The sequence below is a fragment of the Homarus americanus genome, unplaced genomic scaffold, assembly GCF_018991925.1.
Source record: "Homarus americanus isolate GMGI-L3 unplaced genomic scaffold, GMGI_Hamer_2.0 scaffold46583, whole genome shotgun sequence".
In the NCBI taxonomy this organism is placed as follows: domain Eukaryota; kingdom Metazoa; phylum Arthropoda; class Malacostraca; order Decapoda; family Nephropidae; genus Homarus; species Homarus americanus.
Window position 1 is genome coordinate 1243574 of NW_024731675.1, and position 27446 is coordinate 1271019.

Sequence of the window (27446 nt, forward strand, 5' to 3'; positions counted from 1 at the left end):
ACAGGTAGGTGTGGCCAGTACATGACAGGAGGTGTGGCCAGGACATAACAGAGTGTGGCCAGAAATGAAATCTTAATACTGTGTTGGATGGTTCATTTCCTGGCCACCTCCATATGTCTATCCCTCCTACTATGCTACCCACACCTCCCCATCCTGACCACACCTCCCTATGTACTACCACACCTCCCGCTATATCCTTACATACCTCCCGCATGTAGCCACACCTCCCCATTATCCTGGCCTCCTGACACCTCCCCGTTATGTCTAGCCCCTCCCGTTGTATACTGGCCACACCTCCGTCATGTACTGTACTGGTTGTTGTCTTAAGTGACTCAATAGTGTTAAAACTCTGGCTGTAAACACGACGACTCGCTCTTGGATAGTTTTTTGCTGTCGTTTAAACTTTAGGCGACTTAAAAAACTACATTTGATATTGGCTTCGTTCTGTGTCACGCCTGTACGCTATATCACCTCTATGGTTCTTGACGCTCCATTTGGTTTTCTCCACTTGTATATTTTTCTCGACTTGCAGTTTTAATTTCGTGGTCGCTGTGTTGTCGTGTGGCTTGGCAAGACTTGGGCACTATAATTACACCATATAGTCTTTTGGTGGTACTTGTACTGCAAAGGATGGCATCTGTTATTCCTGCCTGAAGCCATGAAGTAATGTTCCCTCTATTGTGTTTCCATTTATTCTCAATTTATTACTATACTATTGCTTCTCAGTGAGGTTATGGAGTATATTATTTCAAGTGTGTTTTTTTTATTAATGTATTATGGAATTAATTGGCTATAATGTTGAGCTATATGCCTACAGGAGCTCCGTTAGTAGGTAGCAGTTGTGTCGACTTGGTATTCGCCATCTGCCGTAAAGTAAGCTGTATTGTTACGTGTTTTGTAGGGTTTAATTTCTGGGTCTTTAACCTTACATTGAGTTTATGGAGACTTTTCATATATAATCTATCTGTATATATAAGGAAAACTTTTTATTTATTTTTTTTATTTGATATAGTGTGAGCATTTTTCCCCCCTTATGAAGCTTACTGTTAATTATTATCAAGAACATCCAAATTCCTTCAAATATTCAGTAAAACAAGATGATAAAGGATTAATTTATTGTTTTTATTATTTATGCAGAAGACAAGGTAACAATAATGCCTCCAGTACTTGGTTAATGTTGAGTTAGGTAAACACCCTGTGGCATTGTATAACAGTGTGTGTGTGTGAGGATAGGGTCATTATAACACACTAAGACTAATTAGGTCATTATAACACTATTAAGACTGAAGTTAGGTCATTATAACACACTATTAAGACTGAAGTTAGGTCATTATAACACACTATTAAGACTGAAGTTAGGTCATTATAACACACTATTAAGACTGAAGTTAGGTCATTATAACACACTATTAAGACTGAAGTTAGGTCATTATAACACACTATTAAGACTGAAGTTAGGTCATTATAACACACTATTAAGACTGAAGTTAGGTCATAACACACTATTAAGACTGAAGTTAGGTCATTATAACACACTATTAAGACTGAAGTTAGGTCATTATAACACACTATTAAGACTGAAGTTAGGTCATTATAACACACTATTAAGACTGAAGTTAGGTCATTATAACACACTATTAAAACTGAAGCTCCTAATGTGTCGGACTGTCTTCGCTGCATAGCCAAGTAAACTGGTAATCTCCCGGGAATAAAAAATCTAAGAAATTAATTACAAACTCATATGTACTGAATGTTTGTCGTCAATTACCCATGCGTTGACGGCAGAGCTTCAGAAGACCGTACACCGACGACCTCTGCTGGTACAATTTCTTCCTCCATTTAACCTGTGCAGTAAGGTGATATTTTACAGTACAGGTTCTCTGTACTTAGAATGTGATGCTGTAGTACAAGAATCTAACCTCTGTGGCAGAGTACGGTAGTGGAACCTCGATATAAAGGGACTTTCCTCGCCGTGTTGTCCGCTAAATAAAAGTTTCGATGTAATATCTTAGGGATAGTAAAACTGCACTTCATTCAATGTCATAAATAACGAAGTGACAACAGGATCAAACTAGTGTCACCTTGATTTAACATTGTTAATTTAGTGCTGTTTTGGATGTAAGGGTAAACAAAATATTTACCAAAAACAGAGAAAGATTAAAACTAAGTTGAAGATAATAGAAAACTTGATTAGAAGTCATAGGAAATACCATAACAAATTAAAGATTGTTTAAATACCATAGTACACTTGTTTGTTAGACATGTAAATATACATTACCAATATGATAAACAAGTTGTCTGCTGTAAGAAAATTATGTCTACTATACTTCTAATGTTAATAAACTAACTGTACAGTACCTTGTAATTTGTATTTGTATTGAATAAAATAAAACAATCTATGATAGTTTATTTTATAGGGAAAAATAAGTAAAATGAATATATACAATACACTAAGGACGAAATATGAAAAAAATAAAGAATTACGTTGAATATTTAAATTGGAAAAAAAAAATATTGATATAATGATTGAGTTTTGAGTAGAGTTAATAACTAAAGTTAACTGTGGATAATGCTGTTAACTTTGTCACTAATGAAACGAAATTATAGCGTTAATCTCTTGGTTATAGGTGATGTTAACTTATGGGGTACAAATGAGTTAGTCCATTGATAAAGGTCTTTCAACCCCTAGAGTATGGAGTTAACCCCTCAAGTATAATGACTTAACCCCTTGAGTATGATGACTTTACTTCTTGATTATGATGACTTAACATCTTGGGTACAGTGAATTAACCCCTTGAGAATGAATCCTTAATCACTTAAGTATGATGATTTAACCCCTTGAGTATGATGACTTAACACCTTGTGTATGATGACAACCTCTTGAGTATGAGACTTAACCCCCTGAGTATGATGACTTTACTTGAATATGATGACAACATCTTGGGTACAGTGAATTAACCCCTTAAGTATGATGATTTAACCCCTTGAGAATGAATCCTTAACCACATAAGTATGATGACTTAACCCCTTGAGTACTGTACCCTTGTTTGTATACACTGATTTTAATATTATAGGACAAGATCTCAAGGATGTTCCAGTGCCTCGCCATCTAGTGCTGTCTTATCCAGTGTGACGTGTTTGTGACAACATACAATTTTCATAGTTACAACTCTTGTCATGTTTCATACTGTATGTGTGTGTGAAGTGTGATGTGCTTGTGTGAAGTGTGTACAGTATGTGTGTATCTAATTAATTTTCAATACAAGTTACATGGGTCAAAATTCATGTGACGTGTACATTGTTATTTCATAAATTACCTGACCTGACCAAGGAGAGTAACTGTGTTAATCCCTTGACCATAATTTATGATCCAGACTTTACGAGACGGCACGTGTCGGCCACGTCTGTCATGTGACCTCTACAAAACCCAGATGACTCCAGCGACCCCATGAGCTCTATGTGACCTCTTATGATACAAAATGGGGTCGTGACTGTGCTTGGGAACTGCTGTTATAGGAAGTGAAGTAGGTTAGGTTAGGTTGTTGCCCATGGAGCGGTCTGAACCCATTATCCTTGTGATGCCTTCATGGGTTTGTTGTGCAGCAAAAAGTACTGGTTGACCACAAGCTCTGCCACTGTACTAAGTTATTTTTACATCTGTCAGTTTAATTTGAGGGAATTATGTAACTTTTAAGGAAGATCAAAAACGTCTTATGTTGCAGGACCCTAGAGAGAGACCCACCAGGTTTGAGAACATTAATTTAACACATTAAATACTTCCCCAGTTTACTGCCCACAGGTGTCACCACATACATAGTAACTAATTCAGACACTTTATTGAAAATTTTTACATTGTAACTAATTTAACCCGATTATTTGTTGTGATACATTATACATCATTGTGTTTTTGCTGAAATATAACTTTTGACATCTCTGAATGGTGAAGAATATGCTCTGGTCAGGGCCCTCCAGTCTGAATATTATGCTCAGTGCAGGGCCTTGTTGGTAAATAAAGTTAATAAACACACGGTTGTCCCTCGCAGCCTCAGTAGTCTTGTTAGTTGACAGGGAACCACACCTCGTTACGGCGGTACCAGAATTTGAGAGGTGCATCGTAGCCAACCCTGGGGAGACGATAGTTAAGGTTAGATAGGGTTAATGAGGTTAAAATTGTTTAAGCTAGGTTAGGTTCAGCACGGTCACTTACCAATACATGTGGTTGAGTGAAACTGTCTGACCATTTTCTTGGATGATGGCTGCCAACCTTCCTGCCTCATCCATCCACTCGCTCTCGCTCTCCACGTATCCTCCGACGGTCCTGTTAGGGTAAGTTAGGTTAGGTCATTGTATTTAAGCCTATTGACATGATGCATACACATACACCTCACCACCCGGTGTCCCCACGACCACGTGAGGTCCTTCATATCAACACCCGAGGACGAGTTACTACACCACGTGAACACCACACCACCCGGTGTCTCCATGACCAGCCCAGGCCCGGACCATTAACTGTAAACTATAATAACTTGTATGTTCAATCATTGTTCCTTCTCCTTTCAGTAATGAAAGCTTTTGTTAAGCGACCCACCCACCCCATGTCTTTGTATGTAATAAGTCATTTTTGTCCAATGTATATTTTCAGTCTTCGGGCTGCCAAACTTTTTCAATAAACCATTAGTTAGTATTATTACAAACACACACACACACACACAGACACACACAGTTTGATAGGTTTCAACCCCAGAATATGGTTTCTAACACAATCCTAACTATACATGCTCTCATACCCCCATACAGGTATATCTTCTGTTGGTTAGTTAATTACTGGTTCTCATAAAGGGACTGTCACAAGGGGCAAACTTCCATATAATTGAGGCTTTATATTTATATCTATTATAACATTATTAAGAGAGAATTTTAAGTGATTTTAATGTCTTTTTTGTTTTATCATGATTAGGGTCTACACATACAGATGAAAATTATAGATAACATTTCCCTTGTTTAACACTCAAGCACTCCATTGCATCTCTCCCGTGGCCGACAGAAGTTGTCCACTCAGGATATGCCGACGATGTCCTCCTCCAAGCTCCTGACTACCTCAGCATGCAGGAAGCCCTTGATCTGGTCTCCAGAGAGTGTGATTCACTTGGTTTCCTTCTTTCAACTGCGAAAACAAAAGCCATGTGGCACGGTCGTGTTGTACCTCCACCCCTTCTCGTATTAGGAACGCCCTTGGGCTGGGTTAATGAGACAAAATACCTGGGTGTGTATGTAACTCGCACACGTTGTCAGATCCCTGAAGTCCGCTATCTTCGAGACATATGCTTTCGGCGTCTCGCTCCCTTCTCTACCATGTGCAGGGGTTCCCTTGGCGCCACCATCCCTGTACTTCTCACCATGTACAAGTCCTTTGTCCGTTCCTGTGTCGACTACGCCGCCCCTGCTCTCGCCAACATTAATCGGACTGCTGTCAACCGTCTCGAAGTTATCCAGAGGAAAGCTGCTCGTATCATCCTTGGGGCTCCTCAGTGGACACGCTCTACTTCTCTATATACCGAAGTTGGTCTTTCCCCCTTACAGGATCGTGTCCAGGAGTTTTACCTAAAAACTGCTGTTTCCATTCTACGGGATCCTCGGGGCAACTATGTCCAATCCAACTTGACTCCTGTCCGAGACCGACCTCCATCTAGAAGACTGGCGAGGGTCACTCATCCGAGCCCTTCAGGAACACGACCTCCTGCCTGATATTGTTGTCACCCCTGCTGTTGGTTCGTCTCCTTCTCCCTGGCTGGATTTTCAACCTGAAGTGATTGCCCTCGGTGGACTGCTCCCAAAATCCCAGGTGAACCCTGTTATTCTCTGCAAATACCACCTCTCCAGGATCACCCACTGGTCCCCAGGTAGGGTCGTCCTCTAAACTGATGGTTCTGTTGACCCCGCTACAGGTAGGGCCGGGGCTGGTGTCTACATCTCCCGTCCTGATGCCCCTGAGCCTATCAAACTGTCTCTCAGAGTTTCTGACGGGGCATCCTTCACTCAGGCTGAACTAATAGCCCTCCTTGCTTCCCTTCTTGCTGAGGAAGAAGCAGATGGTTTCTGCCCCTTGCTTGTCTGCTGCGATTACAGGTCTGCTCTTGACGGGATCGCATTTGGATCAGGGGAAAATAAGGACCTCATCCTCTGAATACGAGGGTTAACATCCACACTTCAGGATGCAGGCCGTCCTGTGACATTCCTATGGATACCCAGTCATGTCGGTATCTTGGGGAATGAGGCAGCAGATGGCCTTGCCAAGACAGGCTGCAACAAGGCCACACCTGACTACGTTGTTCCTCGAACACTTTTACAGCTTACGACCCAAATTCGCCGCAAACTGAGAGAAGCTCGGGAAGCAGCCATCCCCCTGGACTCCCCGCCCACCTGGTACGATGTCCTCCGTAAACTTCCTGACCTCTCGTATGTCTATGGGAAAGGGTCGCGGAAAGGGGACCTGATTGCTGCCCGTATCATCATTGGGTATGACTTTGCTTGGGAGATTGGTATCCCCCGCATCCCCTGAGCAACGCTCCTGTGCATTATGCAGAAGACCCGACAGCCGCACCCTTATCCACTACCTCCTAAGATGTCCCCACACACAACGCTTCCGTGACGCCTGCTGGACCACGACCCCCTGACGATGATCCTCCCCATACTGGCCAGATATTATGTAAATAATATTAATAATGTGTTGAAGGAATATCCTTCCTTCCTTAGGCTTAAGCCCCTTTATAATATTTATACTGTATATACTTGTCACACTTGCCAGATGCTTCTGGTGTTATTGTACCTCGTGACAGCACTAGGATCCCGCTTCCTCTATCAAGGAATAAACAATTGAAATTGAAATTGAATTGATAACATTTCATTTGACTTGTTTATACAGGTAAGGAGTGAAGGAATGCAGTGTGTGTGTTGTGTGATTTCAGTCATCCAATATATCAATAAAATCATTATGTGATCTGTTGATAATTAAGGAAAGTTTTCCACATCTTCAGGGGCGAGTACAGACTAGTCTGTACTCGCCCCTGAAGATGTGAATTACACGAAAGCGCTTGGGAACTTCGTGTTTTCTTTTTCCTTGTGGTTATCAGCATATACCTAGATCACGCGCACCTACAGTGATTTACTTGCAGAAATGTTTCCCAAATAACATAGCTCTTTAAAGTCACATCAAGAAGACTTTACCTGGTGAAGACTTTAAGAAATGGGCGGTTCTGGATGAAGACTTGGGCATTGGTAGGTGTTGGTGGGTTAGTCTGGTGTTGGCGTCCGAGATAGAAGCACATAGTGTAGGACTTGTCAGTTGGGCTTCTTAACGTGAACTCTGTTGTTACTGGTATGGTCATGGACATCTCTTCCTCTATAGACACAAATACCACAAGAAAAAGAGGGTTAAATTGTTCTTTATATTAAACATACACCAAAAAAAAATAAAACACTTGGGGTGATCACTGAATTCCAGAATGAATATGACTCCTGCTGTCTCGGTAGGGTTGTCAAAATCTTTCATGCCTTGTATCATATTTTCTCAACACAATTGTCTATGGATAGTTTTGAGGAGTGACTATTAAATACTACATTCAAGGTATAAATTACTAATGACATAATGTTTATGGCAGAATTTACGGGCCAGGTAAGGTTAGGTTAGCGATGGGATGGTTACTTTTAGGGTGAAATAAGCTAGGGGTTCAAATCTTCAGGTGAAATAATCTAAGAGTACTAATTTTAAGGTGAAATAAGCTTAGGGCTACTAATTTTAAGCTAGGGGTTCAAATCTTCAGGTGAAATAATCTAAGAGTACTAATTTTAAGGTGAAATAAGCTAAGGGTTACTAATTTTAAGCTAGGGGTACTAATCCAAAGGTGATAAACACGGAATTAAAACAACGCTACAGAAAACTCACTTCCTCTGTTCTCTCCGCTGATGTATTTGAACAGCCGCCAGAACAGGATGTCCGTATGTTCATCACTGTCACCTCTCTCTTCTGTACATGCCCACTGTGATGCTGGGTACTCCCTCTCCTCGTACCCCTGTAAAAAAAAACTATATTACAGGGCACATCCTCCCCCCCCCCTCTGCCTCCTCCCTCATATCTCTGTACCTCTGTGATAGCCAAAATTTATTGCTTCCTCTGTTTAACTGGTCATGTATACCGAAGTACATTGTATACCTGCACTGTCTAGGTACATTGTATACCTGCACTATCTAGGTATATACAAGATGCCTGTTGTATCATTGAACTCTCTCTCTCTCTCTCACCACCGACTTACAGGAGCTGTCCTGGAAATGTTATAAGTAGCCTCTTCATGACTGGTAAAGATGTTGCTGATCTGACTCACAATGCTGTCTATCTGTTAAGGAAAATTATATAGATTACAGGTGTGTCATGATGGTTACAGGTGTGTCATGATGGCAACAGGTGTGTCATGATGGTTACAGGTGTGTCATGATGGTTACAGGTATGCTATTGTGTGTCAGTATGTGTTAAGTCGATACATTTAAGAATTCATTATATAAATCTCTAAGAATTTTCTATATAAATATTAGAGAATTTAACCACAAAATGGATAAATAGATTAGATTTGGTTAGGTTAGGTTAAAATACTTACAAAATTAGCATGTGCGGCTGTCACCCCTACCACCACTAGGATGCAGAAGGCCAGCCAACGCATCCTGTTAACACACAATTATACGGACTTTAGGATAACATGATAGCCTTCCTGGGGGTTAGGTTAACATGATAGGTTAGGTTGACTTTTTTGAGGTTAACTTAGGTGTTTAATCTTAAGGCGAAATATCCATGTGGTTCCCATACTATATAAACATGATTACGATAGATAAACCTGGTTAAACAATTCATTCGTCTCCTAAATCAGTATAAAAACTAAATTAATTTAACATTGGTACAAACAAAATTATATATAGATATACTTTATAGTGATTCTAATTAAAGAAAACGAAAACCTGACGCGGGAGACTAACCGTTGACAGTACATCCAAACATCTTTTCAGTCGTGATGGAGGAGACGTTTAGCTAAGTCATGTAAATCTATATATTTGGGTGTTATTTAGTAACCAATATACTTCAGTGGGAGGAAGACATCAGTTATACAGCCTACGGTTACTGTGTGAGATACCAGGTAAGGAAATTCTCCCTTGATAAAAGTACGTGAATTATGTTGTAAGGTGTCTTGTGTGATGAGGTGACTCGAGCAATTAAACCAGTAGATCTTGTGAAGAGGTCGTAATGCTCTTCAAGGGTGAGGTGCTTCCCCGTCTGGTCCCCGACATATGCTAGGGACTGTCACTTGATTGAAAATGTACAAAGGTAACCGAGGTGCAATAGTGCAGGAACCATCCTGGTGAGAGATTGGAACGCCTGCAACTTGCCTAGCTTATACTACAGACGGGCAAGGGGGAACCTAGTTGAGGTGTATAAACATCTCAAAGGGCACTACTCGGTCGAGTGTCCTGACCTGGAGCTGGCGGACGCTCGCCCCACAAGGGGTCACAGCTCAAGGTTGAAGAAGCCACAAGTCCAGAAAACTGTGAGGGCAAACTTTTTCGGAGTGAGAATTGTGAACTGTTGGAACAACCTGCCAGAGAGTGTTGTGACGGCACCGAGTGTGAGCTGTTTCAAGACCAGACTTGACCAACACTGGAGCAGGTTCAGGTACATTCAGAGCCAGTACATGCCCAGTACTTGTCAACAGTGAGTAACAGAGCCAGTACATGCCCAGTACTTGTCAACAGTGAGTAACAGAGCCAGTACATGCCCAATACTTGCCAACAGTGAGTAACAGAGCCAGTACATGCCCAATACTTGCCAACAGTGAGTAACAGAGCCAGTACATGCCCAATACTTGCCAACAGTGTGTAACAGAGACGTGACCGCCCGCCCAAGTGTCTAACGACCCTTGAGCCGATCAGTGGCGAAGAGGATAAAAGTAAATGTAAAAAAAAAAATAATTAAAAGTGTGGTGTTGTGTTGTATGTGTTCCAAAATAACTTAATTGAAATTATCATGGTTTTGGATCACATGTAGTAGTAGTAATGGTAGTATGTTAACAAGTTAGATGAATTAAGTAACTTGATAAAATAACAAATACTAGAGTTTTCTACGTAATATTTTCCTATAAAAGTTTCTTGGAAAATATTTAGTTATAAAAGAAATTATGTATAAAACTTACTTTGAAAGTCTCAGTTGAACTTGTAAATAGGATGATAGTGAAGGTAGTCCACGGTTGGGAGGTAAGATGAAGTCCTCAGTACACAGAATGTCGATTTGCTGATCTACCACGCCTATATATACACCTCTTGACTTATGAAACAACAGACGAAGCATTTATGAAATCATTCAGGGTATGATAATGTTAATGAGAGTCCATCCAGTGACCCTAACAAGTGAAGATAGCATGTTGCTTATATAAATATGTCAGGAGAGGTTGGGTGGGTAGGAGGGGAAGTGTAACATAATCTAACTACTCTAACCAATAACAGTACGGTATTAGTATCAAGGGTCGTTATCTGTGTTTGTCTGACTCATTGTTGTTGATAAGGATGGTTCCCTCTCTTCCTCCTTCCCTCCCTTCCTTCTTGCTTCCATATCCCCCCTCCCTCCCTCCCTCCTCAAAATCCTCAGGTGTCGTAAGCAAAATTATGTCGCTATGCCAAGTCCAATCAGTTAACAGTGTGTGTGTGTGTGTGTGTGTGTTATATCTTGCGTTTATTAAGACTTGGCCCTCCTACTAAACCTATTAGAACTGGGGCCTATTAGAGCTAGTATTGAGGCCTATTAGAGCTAGTACTGAGGCCTATTAGAGCTAGTACTGAGGCCTATTAGAGCTAGTACTGAGGCCTATTAGAACTGGGAACTATTACACCACTTACACTCGTATATTAACTATTTAATAAACCACCAATAAATTATATATCGTTATAATTATCGTATAAGATACAAAGTACATCCAGTAATATAAATATTCACGATAACATAAACCAAACTCAGCGGCGAGACATTTATGAACAATATCTTACAATTTAGATAAGTTATCATTTGGTGAGGCTGTAGGTCTGGTTGTGATGGGAAGTTGTGGTAAGTAGTTGTGTCTTCATTATACGAGTACACTGACTTTACTATGAAGCATTATAGTATACACACTGACTTATTGTGAAGCATTATTATAGTACACACACTGACTATGAAGCATTATTATAGTACACACACTGACTTATTGTGAAGTATAATAGTGGTACTGGACACTTAGTTAAGAAGGTATATACTATTAATTAATAATATAATTATATTTAGTTAATATGGCGAGTTTATCGTTTTATAGCTTATAAAGTTGTTGTAGGTATATATTAAGAAATTATTAATAAATAACTTGTGAATAGTGGAAGCAAAAGTATAATCAGTATTTTATATTAATATTTTCATAGTGATCAAGTGTTGCTCTATTTGTCTGAGTGTATGACTGCTGACTTAACATTAATCAATATATTACCAATTGGTGGAATTCAATATAATGTATTTTATAACAATTTAGCTCATATTTAATTTTTTGAAGAATTTGTGGGAGAATTTTTATATTTTTTTATATATAAAGATTTTTGTTAAATTAATGTAGTGCAGTATGGTGTAGCAGTGTAGTGCAGTATGGTGTAGCAGTGTAGTGCAGTATGGTGTAGCAGTGTAGTGCAGTATGGTGTAGCAGTGTAGTGCAGTATGGTGTAGCAGTGTAGTACAGTATAGTGTAGCAGTGTAGTGCCGTATAGTGTAGCAGTGTAGTGTAGAAGGCAGCAGTGTAGTGCAGGGTGTGTATATGGTGTGTGCAGTGTGTGTGTGTGTGTAGTGTGTAGCAGTGTGGTATAGTGTAGCAGTGTGAGTATGGTGCAGTATAGTGTAGCAGTGTAGTGAAGTATGGTGTAGCAGTGTAGTGCAGTATAGTGTAGCAGTGTAGTACAGTATAGTGTAGCAGTGTAGTGCAGTATAGTGTAGCAGTGTAGTGCAGTATAGTGAAGTATGGTGTAGCAGTGTAGTGCAGTATAGTGTAGCAGTGTAGTGAAGTATGGTGTAGCAGTGTAGTGCAGTATAGTGTAGCAGTGTAGTGCAGTATAGTGTAGCTCAATAGGTTTGGATTGGTTCTTGTTTTGAGTTTCTATTATACAATTTAGGTTGGCGAGGTTTTCATGAACTTACTCTTTATATTAATATGAAGTCCATTCAACACACATCAAAATAAACGGGAAAAAACACATAACTTCCTCCAAAAAAGTCGTGGATGGTGTTAAAACGAGTGGTAATTAGGGCAAGTTAGGTTAGCCCTTAACAGTGGATCATCCTTATAATATTAGGTTTCATATTTCTGGTACTAAAAGTATATTATTTTAGAGGAATAGCCAGAATAAATCTATATCTTCGTTAGAAAATTAAAAAAACAAATATCTCACTTGCCCAACAAAAGATATATAAGGAATTATAATATATAGGCCGTGTAATATGTAAACCTCATACAAATCTATCCCATGCCTAACAAACAAATAAAATAAATAATACTAATATACCAGAATAATATAGAATAATCTTAAAAAAAAATTAATTCAAATATATAAGGGAAATAGGCCGTGTTGAGACCCCTTTATAGGAAATAGGCCGTGTTCAGACCCCTTTATAGGAAATAGGCCGTGTTCAGACCCCTTTATAGGAAATAGGCCGTGTTCAGAACCCCTTTATAAGGAAATAGGTCAGGTTCAGACCCCTTACAAGGAATAGGCTGTTCAAACCCCTAAGTAGTGAAATAGGGCTGCCAGACCCCTATAGCTAGGCTGTGTTCAGACCCTTTATGGGCGAAATAGGCTGTGTTCAGAATTTACAGGAAATAGGCTGTGTTCAGACCCCTCATAGAAATAGGCCGTGTCTAGACCCCTCTTATATGAAAAGAAGTCAGTCTAGAACTCTTTGGCAAGGAAATAGGTTGTGTTCAAACCCCTTTACAGGAAATAGGCTTTGCTCCAGACCCCTTTACAGGAAAGTTAGGGTTGTGTTCAGACCCCTTTATAAGGAAATAGGCCGTGTTCAGACCCCTTTATAAGGAAATAGGCCGTGTTCAGACCCCTTTATAGGAAATAGGCCGTGTTCAGACCCCTTTATAAGGAAATAGGCCGTGTTGAGACCCCTTTATAAGGACTCGGTTGGTGGGTTTGTTTACATGTCAGACATAAACAAAGATGGCGGTGGTGAGGATGACCCGTCTCCTCTTAACCAGCCATAAAACTCCTCTTTTCCAGCCATTTAGATCTGTCTGGCAGAATAAGATTAAAGTGAACGTTTATCCATCTCTTAGGGAACGGCTTGAAGGTAAGAGGGTCAATGGGGGATGTCTTATGGTGATAGGGGTTGGGTGTAAACGGGACTGACCAGTATAGACCCGCTGCTGTTTCCTCCATTCTTATGTTTATAGATAGGTAGTAGAGAAAGTAAAATTGTACATTACAGTAACCAAAGAATATGATTAGAAATATTTGTTTTTTTCTGATGGTTTTTATTGGAAATCACTCGTTTTAAATTTACCCCCCTCACCACCACCCTCCTCTTATAATAGTTCTATCGATTGTGTGTTCTGAATTCCCGGTACTCTGTGCTTGTTAACTTATGCAATATAATCAAACTAAACCTTCCCTAGCCCCCCAGACCCTCAAATGCTATGTAGTCACCCTAGTGTCGCGTGGTCAGCCTCCACAAGGGTCAGGGTTAGAGTGAGTCAGGGATCAGAATGAATTATGGGTTCCTCTGTTCTCTAAAGTTTCCTTATTTTTAGAATGAAATAATACAATAAACTTCCAATAATCGAAATCACACCCAGCAAGTTATGGCTCCATGTCGTAACTGATTAAAAATGTTTCGCATCCTGGCACCCACGCTGAAAATTGAATGCTTATTGGTTGAATCAAAAGTTAAGATTTTTAGGTGGATTTGATTGGCTGCGGCCCCCCGGCACATGCGCGGGAGGTAAGCGAACGTACGAACACACACAATTTGAGCAACAGCGTAGGGGCAACAGGTGATATGATTTTATTCTTTATAAAATTCTATGACCTCCTTATTATCAATTTGTGACAGAAGCGTAATATAAGAAAATGATCATAGAAAAAATAGCTCTATCGACTTCGTGTTGTAAATTGCCGGGATTGTGTGGTTGTTATTTACTGCAATATTACCGTAGAGAAGTTGGGAGGTACAGTAGGTGAATATTCAGTAAAATTGTCGGTAATGTCTGAGAACATCTCTAAGGTACCACCAGAAGTTGTTCCATTTTGTTCATGTTTCCCACAGATGTTCGTTAGTGTTATAAAAGAGACGACATTTACTTGAACCTGACCTAACCTAACCTAACCTAACCTAACCTAACCTAACCTAACCTGACCTAACCTAACCTAACCTAACCTAACTTAACTCTTGGTAGACTGCACACTATCGTAACAGCATTATTTCTTAGTGTGAATGAAACATAACAGTATCATTAATGTCTAAGAAACATTCCGACTCTCCTGGCACAGTAGATGGCATCCTCGTGTAGGCTGGTGACGTGGAACTTTATTATATATGGGAAAACTTAAAGACAAAATGTAAATTGGAAAAAATTATTTGTTTACCTAATTATTTTTATTTTTCATTAATATATAAGTTATTTTTTATAATTTTTTTACCATTTATCAGTTAAGAGACATTTGGGTCGGTGGTCTATCTAGTGTTAGTACAGGAGGGAACTAGAGTGTGGGAAACCTGTGATGTTTGGTAGTGAGTCATACTGGATAACACCCCTATGTGTCTGGGCCGAGGCTTGGACGCATGACATATTGGTGAGAGGTACGCACATTGCCGCTCTACCTCTCGGTGTTATCATTTTGGGGGGATTGTTTGGTGAGTTTGGGTTAGGTTAGGTCAGGTCAGGTCAGGTTCAGGTCAGGTCAGGTTATGTATAGGATAGTTTAAGTTAGGTTAGTTTATGTTAGGGTACATTAAGTCAGATTATGCTTAGGTTAGATTTGGTTATGTTATGTATAGGTTAGATTAAGTTAGATTATGTTTAGGTTAAGTTAAATCTCATAAAACAGCCGATCACCCTGTTAGTGATCATCCAAGTGTAGTGTGTTCATCCTCTCATACAACATTCATACAGTTTTAACATGATTATATATCTTACAGAGTTGGACCAGACCAGAGACGACCCCGGGCTGTACGCTCCCGTTAACATTGGCTTCACACGCCCTAAACCGTCCCGCAGAGAGCAGCTGCACACGAGACTCCAGCACAGAAAATCACTAAAAGAAAATGAATCATTACAACAGCGATCCCGTAGAGGCGACCGTAAGTGACTTTGTTTGGGGTAATATTTATCTTATTGAAAAACTCTATTAAATTCTTGACTTTACTTAGAGATTGCCCACGAGTAATGTAGTTTACTGATCGTTTCATATAATAACGATCAGGGGTGTAGTTCAGCACTCAAACGAGGTCATTTGTAATTTTGACCTTTTTGGATTACCTGTAGATTATCCCCCCAGTGCCCCCCATGAAGATTAAGCCCCCTTCACTTTTTATGGTAATGCACTACAGTATATTAATATTATAGTCAGTTACCTTCTGTTATGTGAAGAATTAGACTAGTAAGAAATCCATAATGTTTTACTGACAACTTTATTTAACAAGAAAACAAACAATTCTTCATAAAAAAATAAAATCCTTAATTATTTACATGTGACAGTAAAGACAACTTAAGCGTGATAACCTGTTCTTCCTTTGGGTAAATATAACAATAATCCTGTTCATGTTATTGTTAGTTACTCTGTGGTAGAGGTACGCTCACTGTTCAAGATGGTGATGTTACTATACGGGTCATCTCTGGTGTCTGGGATTGTAGCAGTTCTGTACAGCTGTGTCATTCAGTTGGTGTTGGTACATAAACTCTATACTGGCATCAGCATTTCCTTATAGGTTTTCAGGCAGAAAATTATTAAATATCTTTTTCCGAGGTTCTCGGGCAGAAAATTATTAAATATCTTTTTCCGAGGTTCTCGGGCAGAAAATTATTAAATATCATTTTCCGAGGTTCTCGGGCAGAAAATTATTAAATATCTTTTTCCGAGGTTCTCAGGCAGAAAATTATTAAATATCTTTTTCCGAGGTTCTCAGGCAGAAAATTATTAAATATCTTTTTCCGAGGTTCTCAGGCAGAAAATTATTAAATGTCTTTTTCCCAGTATCAAGAATTTCTGTGTCTGGTGAGTAGACTATGCAGATAATATCAAGGCTAAAGGGTAAGGTAATAAAGAGCTCAATATAAAACCACTAAGAGCACACAGAACCTCCTGGTCAAACACAGGTTCATCTCCCCAATAACTTTGTCAAGGGTTCGATAATAAATTGTGACGTGGCAGTAGTCCTCGGCACTCTGAACTTAGGGAACGTCCGGTGACTCCCCGATGAGTGCTTGCAGGGCCCGGCTCTTTGTGTCATCTATTTCCTTCTTGATCTCGACATTCACTGTTTTTATTGTTGACATAGCAGTCCTCCGAGCTTCACCACCGTCAATGTTCTCACCCTGTGGATACTTACACAGACTGGTTGTATTTAGTAAGATAACGTTCAGTGAAGTTAGATCGAATACAAATTCATAGTCACATACTGTCTGTAGTAGAGCTTTTGAATAGGTGCTGGGGCTGCAATCATCTTATAAGGTAACAAGACTCCTGGTGATTTTAGGCATTTGATCAGTGATATCTCTCAGGGACACAATCATCTAGTCACACTTACTAATTTCAGCTTGAGGTTGACGTCATTATCCTTAACCTCAATGCCAGACTCTATGTTGTTCCAAGTGGGAGAGGTTCAGTATCTGTCATTGTATCATGGCTTGGCAGGTTGAGGAGATGACCCATAGTAATGATTTAATTACCAAGTGGAGAGCAAGTCTTCATCTATACAGGAAATTCTTTTATCTTACCTCTCATAGCTGGCAAGTCTTCATCCATACAGGAAATTCTTTTATCTTACATCTCATAGCTGGCAAAACATTCACCAACAATGTTCTTCATCTCCAAATTAAGTTTTTTGATGCCACCTTTCACTTTGGTAATTCATATAGAGTTTCACCTTCAGTACGCAGATGGATAGAGCCCAGCAAAGGTTTCCATAGGTGACTCTTAAAACACATACAGTACCTCAAACACTAACACTGTCCTGGTAATGTGTTATATTTCATCCAACATAACTGCATATTGTCCACTACTTTGTTCATCAGATGTAATTGGTTCAAGAACAAGACTTGCCATGATTTCTAGCGACTAATTTTGGCTAACAGGTGTTGTCCACAGGTGTGTTCCTCCAGATGACTTTTATATTTAACTAAGGTAGCTTATTACATCTGGGAAGTGTAGCAATTCTAAGAAGTTACCTCTATTTATGTCAGAAGTTTCCCCTATGTTTTATGTATTCTCCTCATGATCTTTAAGAGCAATATACATAACTCATCCAGTAGTTACCTGAAGGTGCTCTCTGTTCTGCACCACTTACTGCTCATCAGCTGGCTCAAGGATCGCTGAAGTTCGTTGCTTTTTATTTCTTTTGATATTTACCCACTTTTGTCATTGATGCCGACCCTGTGCATGTCAGTTTTCTTCCATTTTTTCTCACCGTCATAGCTTGATCCAAGGATGCCATTGGGACAAGTCAGGTTTGAAATCTCTATAAAATGTCTCGTTTTCCAAATTTCTCTGGATCGTATTGGTTAAGTATCGGTTGTTTGGGTTTATCTAAAGTCATTGTGGATGAATCCTTGTTACAAGATTTCATATTTTGTGAGTAATTTGTAGACTTATCAGATTCATCTTTGTCAATGCTCAAAGTTAAATTCTGTGGACTGAATGAAACACTTTCTCCTTCCTCACGAGTTTCTTGCCCGGGGACGTCCACAACACAGTGTTCATTAACTAGCACCTCTGTACGTCAGGGTTCCCTTCAGTAATATTACAAGTCTAGCTGAGAACTCACCACTGATTCCTATTCCTGAGTCAGAGTAATCATGGTATGCATAACTTCCCTCAGTCTGGCAGTCTTTGTTAATTCCTCATGGTTCCTTTCTTTCATATTGGCAGTCAGACACATTTTCCTCACTTTATTTGCCGGCACTGGTCGATTTGCATTTGTATTTGCAAAGAAAATTCCACTGACCTGTGACTGTGAGGATTCAAGTATGTCAGAAATTTTAACCTTCCTACCCCTGTTGATTTTTTCAGCCCGTCTTCCTTGATAATCCGAGTCCATTTCTTCGTTGCCAGCGTCACATTTGACACCCCAGCGATAAGTTCATTTTTTGAGAGTTCACAGGAAGCTTTTTTTATAATTAGAAAATTTTAATAGGTTCTGAATTTTAATTTAATAATGGTACAGCCAGCACACAGGACTACCATGGGAGACTTAACTGTAAGTTCGATATATTTGTTAATTCACCGAAGATTAATATTGAAATCTAATTGACGGATGTAGTCAAGTTTCGTTGGCCATACTGTTCGTCTATTGGCTGCTGAAAGTCACGATATACGTCACCCAAACAGACATACGAACACAAGGTAACTCGGAATAACACCTGGGTGGCTCTCTGCTCATAAATTCTGAGATAATATGGACACTGCAAATTTTAGAATAATAATAATAATATCAGTCATGTTGCTTATCACACTTGTCTGAGTCGTTGATGTGTTATTCCCCGAACTTTTTGTTTACTTGCTGCGGGAAATGTCAGGTTTAATCTTACGGACTTTAATGTACAGTTTATTATCTATTAAAAAAAAAAAAATCTTTCATTGGCTGATACTTTTTTTTAGGATCTTAAGTAGATTAGGAACCCTTGCTTATTTCACTTGATGGATTATACACCCTAACTTAACCCCCCCCCCCCCTTAGGTAGTGTTAGGTCAAGTAAGGTCAGGTTAGGTCAAGTTAGGTAAGGTAATAAATCAATAACGATTAATTTTCCAGTGACCGTAGATATAGACAAGGTGAAGGAGGTCTGGGAGGCGTCATCCGGCCCTCACCACGTTAAGACGCTGGCGGAACACTACGGGATCTTCAGGGACCTCTACGGCAGTGCATACTTTGTACCGTACGTCGCCCTCGGGATAACCTACGACTTAGACGATCACACTGTGTCTCCGGTCCACAGGGGAAACACCATCAAGCCGGGAGAGGTGCGGTATTATCTTGGTCTGGGGTTAGGTTAGCTGTAGGGACGGTGGTCATCATCAGTGGTAGTTAGCTGTAGGGACGGTGGTCATCATCAGTGGTAGTTAGCTGTAGGGACGGTGGTCATCATCAGTAGTAGATAGCTGTAGGGACGGTGGTCATCATCAGTAGTAGTTAGCTGTAGGGACGGTGGTCATCATCAGTGGTAGTTAGCTGTAGGGACGGTGGTCATCATCAGTGGTAGTTAACTGTAGGGACGGTGGTCATCATCAGTGGAAGTTTCTTGCTTCTTGTGTTTCATTTCTGTACCTAAGAGGGAAGGTCTGGGAATCTTTAGCCACTGTTAAGGGTTAAGCACTGTACAGACTATCTCATTTGATCAATATTTCAAGTCTATTTAGATAGGATTAAAGTCCTCCCGTGTAGATAGTGATGACACGTACAGTAGAGTATGACTAGTGTGTGTTTGTGGTGTTTCAGGCAGCTCGCGAACCCAGTGTGCAGTTTAGGAGTGAGCCGGGTGACCTGTGGACGCTAATCCTCTCAAACCCTGATGGTAACTTGTTGGATAATGAAGCAGAATGTCTCCACTGGTTTATGTGAGTCTAAGTGTTGTTGTTTTACTGATGGCAGCTCTTCGTGGCTCTTGTAGTCTCTCTTGTCAGGCTCCTAACTCTTCTTACAACCTCTCCCCCTGTACTTGTTGACCTGCCCCTGGCTCTCCTACTCCTGCATCCCTTGACCCAGTTAGTCTCCTCAACCATCTCAGTCTGCCTCTACTCAGAGCTTCACCAACACTCTCAGTACTCAGCCACTCTCAACAGGACCTCCTCTCACAGTGTTACATCACACATCCACCTCACTATTCCTATTTCAGATTGTTCAAGTCTGTGTACATCATCCTCTTTAACTGCTTATGTTTCACTGCCACACAACCTTACACTCCTCACACCAGCCACGTAGATCTTTCCATTCACTCAGAGAGAAGGTCCTCTTGCTACCAATAAAGGCAGCAGGTCCCTATACTTCCTCCAGCCACTAGTGACTCATACAACTGATCAGACTTTACCATCCTCACCAGCCTCACCATATCACCAGGTAACAGAACTCACCAACACACATAATTGTAAATAATCAGTTCAATATTTCACGGCTGTTGAATTTCTATACAAAAATAACTCACAGAAGATTTAATACTTCAAGAAATACAATTCACCTCACCACAAATACAGAGAAATACAGTTAATTAAATAAGTATTAGCATTGAACTACACACATAGATAATGTCCTATACTTCACAGTGGGAATATCCAAGGCAATGACCTCACTTCGGGAGACGTCGTGTGTAACTACCTGCAGCCCTTCCCCCCGAGAGGTACTGGATATCACCGCCTTGTGTTCGTGCTCTATAAACAAGAGAGACACATTGACTACAGCCGGTACACCAGAGAACAGCCGTGGTGAGTGTATAGAAGGTGGATTATGTCATGTAGGTTGGCGATGGCTTAGGAGGTCTTGTGTACGTCGAGGCTGTGGGTTACTATCCTCACTGTTATCCTCACTATCCTCACTATTATCCTCACTATGTAGTCTAGAGCAGAGGAGAGTTAACTTTTTTGCACAGAAGGCCATAATATAAGACCATAATAGAAGGCCATAATATAGGGCCACGATAAAATCATCTGGTGCATGATGGGCCATACGCTCATTATATTGATTTTATTATTCAAAATTAACGATAAATTTAAAGCCCAAAAGACAAAATACTTACTGTGTGTTGACTATGATGAGTTGTTAATGGGATGGGTGACTTGATTGGCTGGAGGAAAGACTTAGCAACATGAAGGCGGGGGCGGGGGGGGAGTTTAGTGGGTGTACGTCAGTAATAGACGACCTTACTCTGTACTGGACTTCCAAACACTTGTAAAAAATTTCGTGTGTGGGGGCAGAAAGTTGTGGATAATGTGCACTTGGTAAATAATTCTTATCAACTTCCTGTGGGGCGGTAACTTCAATATATTTCGTCTTTGGTTCATTGTTCCGTTGGAGGTTGATCACGCCCATCTGATGCATCTCTGGAACAGTTTCTTCATCCACAGTGAAAGGTGTAGCGGATAATTCCATTGCTAGTGCATGGGTGTATCATGTCCTGAGAGCTCATTCTGCAACACTGTCAATTTATCAATGTACTTTTAAAACTGCTCATCCTTAATTTCATACTTGTTGAGAGTTGGGAAATGGGCTGTATTGTGCTTTATGATTTGTGACTCCCAGAGATATTGAGTGATGTCCACCAGAAATGCTACATCACAGATTCATTCCTTATTGGTCAGTTCTGGGACACACTTATCCTTTATATCTAAAAACAAAACAATTTCCCCAAAAGATCATAATCTCTCCTCAGCATTCCAGCTCTACTTAGTCACTGGACCTGACAAAAGTATTCCACATCACCAAACTGCTTCAGTGTCCACCAGCAACTGTTGAAGCTGATGGAGATTAAGACCTTTCGACTTGATAAAGTTGATTGTTTTTACGTGTTGATGCTTGGGTGTTTTTGCATATAAAGTTTCTTGATGTATGATAAAATGGCAAACAGTTAGTGAAGGTGAATCAATATTCTGAGATTTAATTTGACCTTTAACTAAACCAGTCGACCGGGCCGTTGCTTAACCCAGCCATTGCCGGAGCTGCATCGGTAATTTCCCAGCTAACACAGATGTCGCTTTCATCAGGTGCCACTGAGTAAACCCAAGTAGCAGATGTTTGCTTGGCTATTAACTGCTCAGAATCATCCCTAAAACTGTCAGTTCCCCGACCAACGGTAAACAGAGAGACAATTATATTTTCTCTGTTTAATTTTCTCAGGACACAATATTTCAGATACTACAGTCAAGTGTTCTTGTATCATCTCACCATCAATAAAAGGTTTAAGGCTCTTTGTAATGATCTGACTCCTCACAAAACATAGTGTTACAGTAGCATCACTTTCTCGGATGATCTTGGTAAACATTTGTTTGTTCTGACTACAAGGATTTTTGCAGGAGAGATATTTTGTCTGTGTACGTGACCTGTCATTTTGTCAAATAGTTTATGTGTTCTTGTACGACTAGCCATTGTTTTTAAAGAATCCACCCAAATATTTTTTCCGTCTTGTATTTTAATAGTAATATCCTCAACTAGTTCCCGTAATGGACAGCAGAGGCTAATATTATGTACAAATAAATCACACTGAACCTTCACAAGCTCCTTCATCCTCCCTGACAGTGTGTCGCTGAAGGACAGAAGCTTCTCCACGTCCACCTTCTACAGGGAGCAGCAGGACCACCTCACACCGGCCGGCCTCTCGTGGTACCAGACAGACTGGGACTCTTCCCTCACTCACTTCTTTCATCACACTCTGAGTAAGTTCTTAGTTGTTTGTACAGTTAGTTGGTTATACAGTTAGTTAGTGAGTTGTACAGTTAATTATTTCTACAGTTAGTTAGTGCTGTAGAGAGAAGGTTCATTTAGTGACCATGGAGAACTCCAGTAAACCTTGATCACTTGGAGTATGTGGGGCACTAACCCTCCCCAGTTATAGAGGCAGTATGCCCCCTGTCTTATGTCTCACCTCAATACCCAACTTTTGGGCCACAATAACCTGCCATAATCAGTAAAGTTGTACAGTACGACCGGATAATTTGCGGATTTTTATTTCACTGACTATCATTCACGGATGACACCCTGGATGTACCCAAGAATGTCTGCGGGTAGTTTTAAAGTTGCCGGCATTTTGGCGGCTGGGACAGGGAGCCATTTGTTCTAGACAGTAATTTCCTTTACCTGTATTAATAATAATAATAATAATTAATGGTTACATATGGTGAAATAGTGGAGTGGGTCACTTGATTGATAAAAGCTCTCAATACAGAAACATAAGAAACATAGAGTCAACATATAGATTAACTGTAGATCAGGTACTGTGGAATGTTTAGACAACCTGAAGGAGGGCAGTAGTGCTGACTCTCCTTGGGGCAGGACTCGGAATATTTTTATCAAGTCAATAGGAAAGTGACAAAACTGTTCAAATTCTGCATAAGTCTTCTGCCAAATCACTCGTTAGGCAGCCATGAGATCTGCAACTGATCATTCTGGCAGAGAATCGTTTGATGGAAGCAGAAATATGCACCTGGAGGTTTTAGTAACATCTGTGTGAGGACTGCATCGGTCTTCATTAGTTTTGGATAGACGGTTGACTTATGGAATGTAGCTTTCTGCACGGAATTTTGTAGAGCCAGTCAGCACTATGTCGTCTGAGCCAGTGTTATCACTCTTTGATGACACTGGGCCTAATCTTCAGGTGAGCACTTGGGGGGGGCCTAATCTTCAGGTGAGCACGTGGGGGGCTTAATCTTCAGATCACATACCTTTTCAGTCTTAAACCATTTGTAAACAGGGAATTGAAGTACCAACCAACCCCTTCATAGCTCCCCCTCCCCTCCCTTGATTTTTGACAGTAGGCAGCCATATTGTTCCTGAAACCCTCAAAATTATGACGTTTAGTTCTGTTTCTTCTTCGTCTTATCATTGTCTTCGTTTCAGATATGAGGGAACCGGTTTACGAGTATCAATTCCCCGAGCCCTATCTAGCACCCCAGAAGCACTTCCCCCACAGAAGACAATTCAACACGTACGTATTTTCGTGTCGTATGTGTGTGTGTATGACTTATGACACACCCTGTATATGTGTGTGTGTGTGTGTGTGCATGACCTATGACACACCCTGTATAGTATTTGCTTGTGTGTAAACTTCTTGTCTAGGTAATTATATTTGTATGTAATGTTAACTTTTCCCTTTGTGTGTTTGAGTATATTACATTAGGTTAAGTTATTGTTGGTTATTGGTACATTAGATTAGGTTATGTTAGATTACATTAGGTTAAGTGTTAGATTGGGCTAGCAATACCCGACCCTCGCTTTATGCCTTTTGTTGTGTTCTGCGATTACACAGCAAAATGGGAATCCACACTAATACTTAATCTGATGGGGAAAATTAGGATATGTTCCACAACTACTAAAAGTCAACATTAATGCTATAAAATTGTGGAAAAATAATTAAAATATTCTAATGTGGGTTAGAAATAATGATAATATAAAATAAGACGAATATAGAACATAAGTGTGTGTGTGTGTGAGGATGTAAAGGGGTGTACGTGTGTTTGTGGTGGTGGCTGTGGTCTTGAGCCTCCTGATAATTGAGGAGTCCACTCTCTTCAAAACCATTTATTAAGAGATACGGCAAAGAGATATTCTCACAAAGGCAGACGTGGTGGAGCTACAAAGATGATGTTAACGGTGTGGATCATCTGGGTGGTCGTCGGAGATGTTTTCCTCAGTGTAGGTTGTTGTGGTGCCGAAGGAAGGTCGGGTAAGGTAACACAACTCTCAGGTCGGTTCATGTCATCCTCAAAACTCAGAGCAGGTGAAGGTGATGCTCCCGGCGTGGAGTGGTTGACGAGGGCCTGAAGTACTGGGTGACAGTGGTCTGTTTTGCAGCTAGTTGTTCCTGAGCATAAAGTTGTTTGTAGGGTGTAAGGACAGACCTACGGCTGAAGTGTTGACTAAACTATGGTCCGGGTCACACTGTGTGAGTTGATCAGCAAACTTGACAAATTCATCCATCTGCTTCATCATCTCCCTCACCTTCATCCATCTGCTTCATCATCTCCCTCACCTTCATCCATCTGCTTCATCATCTCCCTCACCTCCAGAATAATCCATCTGCTTCATCATCTCCCTCACCTCCAGAATAATGTCGTCCTCCATCTGCTTCATCATCTCCCTCACCTCCAGAATAATGTCGTCCTCCATCTGCTTCATCATCTCCCTCACCTCCAGAATAATGTCGTCCTCCATCTGCTTCATCATCTCCCTCACCTCCAGAATAATGTCGTCCTCCATCTGCTTCATCATCTCCTGTGCCCTTCACCACCCACACAGTCTTGCACAGTTGCACCAAAGGAAGGGAATCCAGTGAAGGTGTACACACACTCCAGCCAGAGTGACTGCCAGGATGCATTGAGAGTTGATGACTTAATTTCTTTCCAAGATTTTGTCAATGTTGTTATTGACACATTTAACATTGAATGATTTCCACCATTCTCATGTTGTTGGCTTACTCCCTGGATATTTCAAGTCGTCTGTAGTCTCGATCACCTGTGAGATGGTCCTGCGTAGGTAGACAACCTTAAACGTGGGAATCACTCGCTGGATCAGAGGCGTAGTGTTAGGTGACGGACGGTACCGTTGGGATGGATCATGTCCAGATGGCCAGGATCAGTGGTAGAAGGACCTTGAACGTCAGGTTAGGTTCCCGGCAATAACGTTCAGCTTCCACGGCCAAGTGATCGGTGAACCAACTCTCAAACATTTGTCTGGTCACCCAGGCTTTCTTGTTAGCAGCCCAGTAACGTTTAACCTTTTTTGCCGAGACTCTTCAGAGCACGTAGGTTAGGTGAGTGGTAAAGTAGTAGAGGCTTCATCTTGCAATCTTTGTCTGCGTTGCCACACAGCAGCAGCTGTGTCGGCCTGTACTTTGCTGCCTTACACCCTGGGACAGTGTTCTCCTCTTTGCTGATGTATGTCCTCTTAGACATACTCTTCCCAAAAAAGTTTTGTTTCATCAGCATTAAAGATTTGCTTAGGAGTGAAACCATATTCTTTAGTAATGTTCTCAAGTTCCTCTGGATATTTGGAAGCTGCAACGTGGTCGGCACTCTCGTTCCCAACGTACAGTTATGTAGATTGTGACATATAACAAACCAGCCTTTACTGGCATTAAAAGATTCACTAACAATTTCAGCACCACATTCTTCGTTACACAGACGAGCATAAATCTTCAGAGCTTAACTCAGAATGTCGTTATTGTGGGTAGAAATCGGGTCGCCGCATAAAGAGAGGGTCTAGCGTACACTCCGTTATCAGGTGAAATAAGCTCGGGTGTCTGTTCTTCATGTGATCTTTAACTCTAGATTCTCCACACAAATAAATGGGTCTATCATGAACCCCCATCCTACAGGTACCTGGACTTACACCGCGACCCTAAAGAAATCAGTAAAGAAATCTTACTCCAGCGACTTAAAGGATTAAACCCCTTGGAGCCGGAACCCCCCGTGGTCCCCTTCCCTGCCGCCCAGCCTATCCACCGAGACCTGTCATCGTGGGAGAGGCGGGACTTGAAGAGACAGCGCCTTGGAGTGGGCAAATATCGTGATCTCTTCAAGGGTTCCAATAGACCTAAGCTTTAGTTATGGTGTGTTGCCCGAGTCAGTTGTAAATACAGGCTTACAACACGGATACGTTCCTGGGCCCTGATAGTAACTTGATCTGTTCACAAGAGCATTAATTCCACAGTTTTAGGTTAGTTTAAAGCACAACCTTGCCCATACAAAACATCCCAGACATAAATATTGTAAATAAAGTGATGGTAAACAGTATAGAATAATGAAAATTATGTAAAAAAAAAAGGGGGGGATTTTAATTAAATTTTTTTTAAATGAATGTATTGGGATCCCGTTGATAAGTGTGGTTGATAAGTCGCTGGAGCGGTCGTAACTCAGGGACTGTCTGTACCAAACCTGTAAAGAATAATTTATTGCAACATTTATAATAAAATAGGATTTATTACAACAGGTGTAGATAATCAGTTGAAATAAGATCTTAATGTACTGAAGGGAACTGCTCTGTTGAATTTAATAAAGTGATTGTAATTTATTTTGTATTAATTGACCCATATTGAAAATCAGTAATATCTCCATTAGCCGGAATCCCTCAAACCCAAAACTCTGATACCCAGGAAATCCCGGGGTGGGGGGAGTCGTTTCGTTACCCGTAAATCTGTCATTCCCGAAAGAGCTCTGTACTAATTGTTCCGGCTGACACACACATCTCTGTACTGTCTGTAGTTAATTTGTTCTTTATGACCTTTACTGCTTGTGTTGAAAGGAGACGACGACTATTATAGTAGTTACCTGGTGCAAACCCGAGCTCCATTTACCCCTCTTCCTTCCCTATATTTTGCCACTCTTTATACCTCAATTCCCTCCCTTATCCTTCTATTATCAATAATTTTCCATTCTTTCCCTCATTTTACTATCATTTCCTCCATATCATTGGCTCTATA

The 27446-nt window shown here is 40.6% G+C and overlaps 2 protein-coding genes and 1 long non-coding RNA gene across 4 annotated transcripts; 2 read left to right on the forward strand and 1 right to left on the reverse strand.

Annotated features, from left to right (window-relative positions):
- Positions 1 to 273: 273 nt before the first annotated feature.
- Positions 274 to 2397, forward strand: LOC121867726. The gene is made up of 2 exons (XR_006089226.1): positions 274 to 1491; positions 1522 to 2397. It is a non-coding gene; the product is annotated as an uncharacterized LOC121867726 (long non-coding RNA).
- A 1422-nt stretch (positions 2398 to 3819) lies between these two features.
- On the reverse strand, positions 3820 to 10497 carry LOC121867725 (heme-binding protein 1-like). Its single transcript, XM_042367778.1, has 7 exons — positions 10230 to 10497; positions 8649 to 8712; positions 8310 to 8390; positions 7943 to 8069; positions 7225 to 7399; positions 4208 to 4318; positions 3820 to 4124 (listed from the first exon to the last, which is right to left on the reverse strand). The coding sequence occupies exons 1-7, from the start codon at positions 10382 to 10384 to the stop codon at positions 4058 to 4060; spliced, it is 780 nt and encodes a 259-aa protein (XP_042223712.1). The 5' UTR covers positions 10385 to 10497; the 3' UTR covers positions 3820 to 4057.
- A 603-nt stretch (positions 10498 to 11100) lies between these two features.
- Positions 11101 to 27037, forward strand: LOC121867724 (39S ribosomal protein L38, mitochondrial-like). Of its 2 annotated transcripts, none has more exons than XM_042367777.1 (8): positions 11101 to 11134; positions 15248 to 15409; positions 19079 to 19287; positions 19763 to 19881; positions 20584 to 20742; positions 22550 to 22686; positions 23867 to 23954; positions 26343 to 27037. In XM_042367777.1, exons 1-8 carry the CDS (start codon positions 11122 to 11124, stop codon positions 26569 to 26571), a joined length of 1116 nt encoding a protein of 371 aa, XP_042223711.1. In that variant the 5' UTR covers positions 11101 to 11121; the 3' UTR covers positions 26572 to 27037. The 2 variants fall into 2 exon arrangements, with proteins under 2 accessions (XP_042223711.1, XP_042223710.1); XM_042367776.1 differs by lacking the exon at positions 11101 to 11134 and adding an exon at positions 13244 to 13399.
- Positions 27038 to 27446: the final 409 nt, after the last annotated feature.

Bases quoted from the DNA above. Each gene is read 5' to 3' on its own strand.
- LOC121867725 (XM_042367778.1), bottom strand. From the start codon at position 10,384: ATGCTTCGTCTGTTGTTTCATAAGTCAAGAGGTGTATATATAGGCGTG. The intron at 8,070-8,309 runs GTAAGTCGGTGG...TTTTTTTTACAG, and splicing joins ACATTTCCAGGACAGCTCCT to GGGTACGAGGAGAGGGAGTA. The intron at 7,400-7,942 runs GTGAGTTTTCTG...TTGTGTCTATAG, and splicing joins CAGCGGAGAGAACAGAGGAA to AGGAAGAGATGTCCATGACC.
- LOC121867724 (XM_042367776.1), top strand. From the start codon at position 13,270: ATGGCGGTGGTGAGGATGACCCGTCTCCTCTTAACCAGCCATAAAACT. The intron at 13,400-15,247 runs GTAAGAGGGTCA...TATATCTTACAG, and splicing joins TCTTAGGGAACGGCTTGAAG to AGTTGGACCAGACCAGAGAC. The intron at 19,882-20,583 runs GTGAGTCTAAGT...TATACTTCACAG, and splicing joins GAATGTCTCCACTGGTTTAT to TGGGAATATCCAAGGCAATG.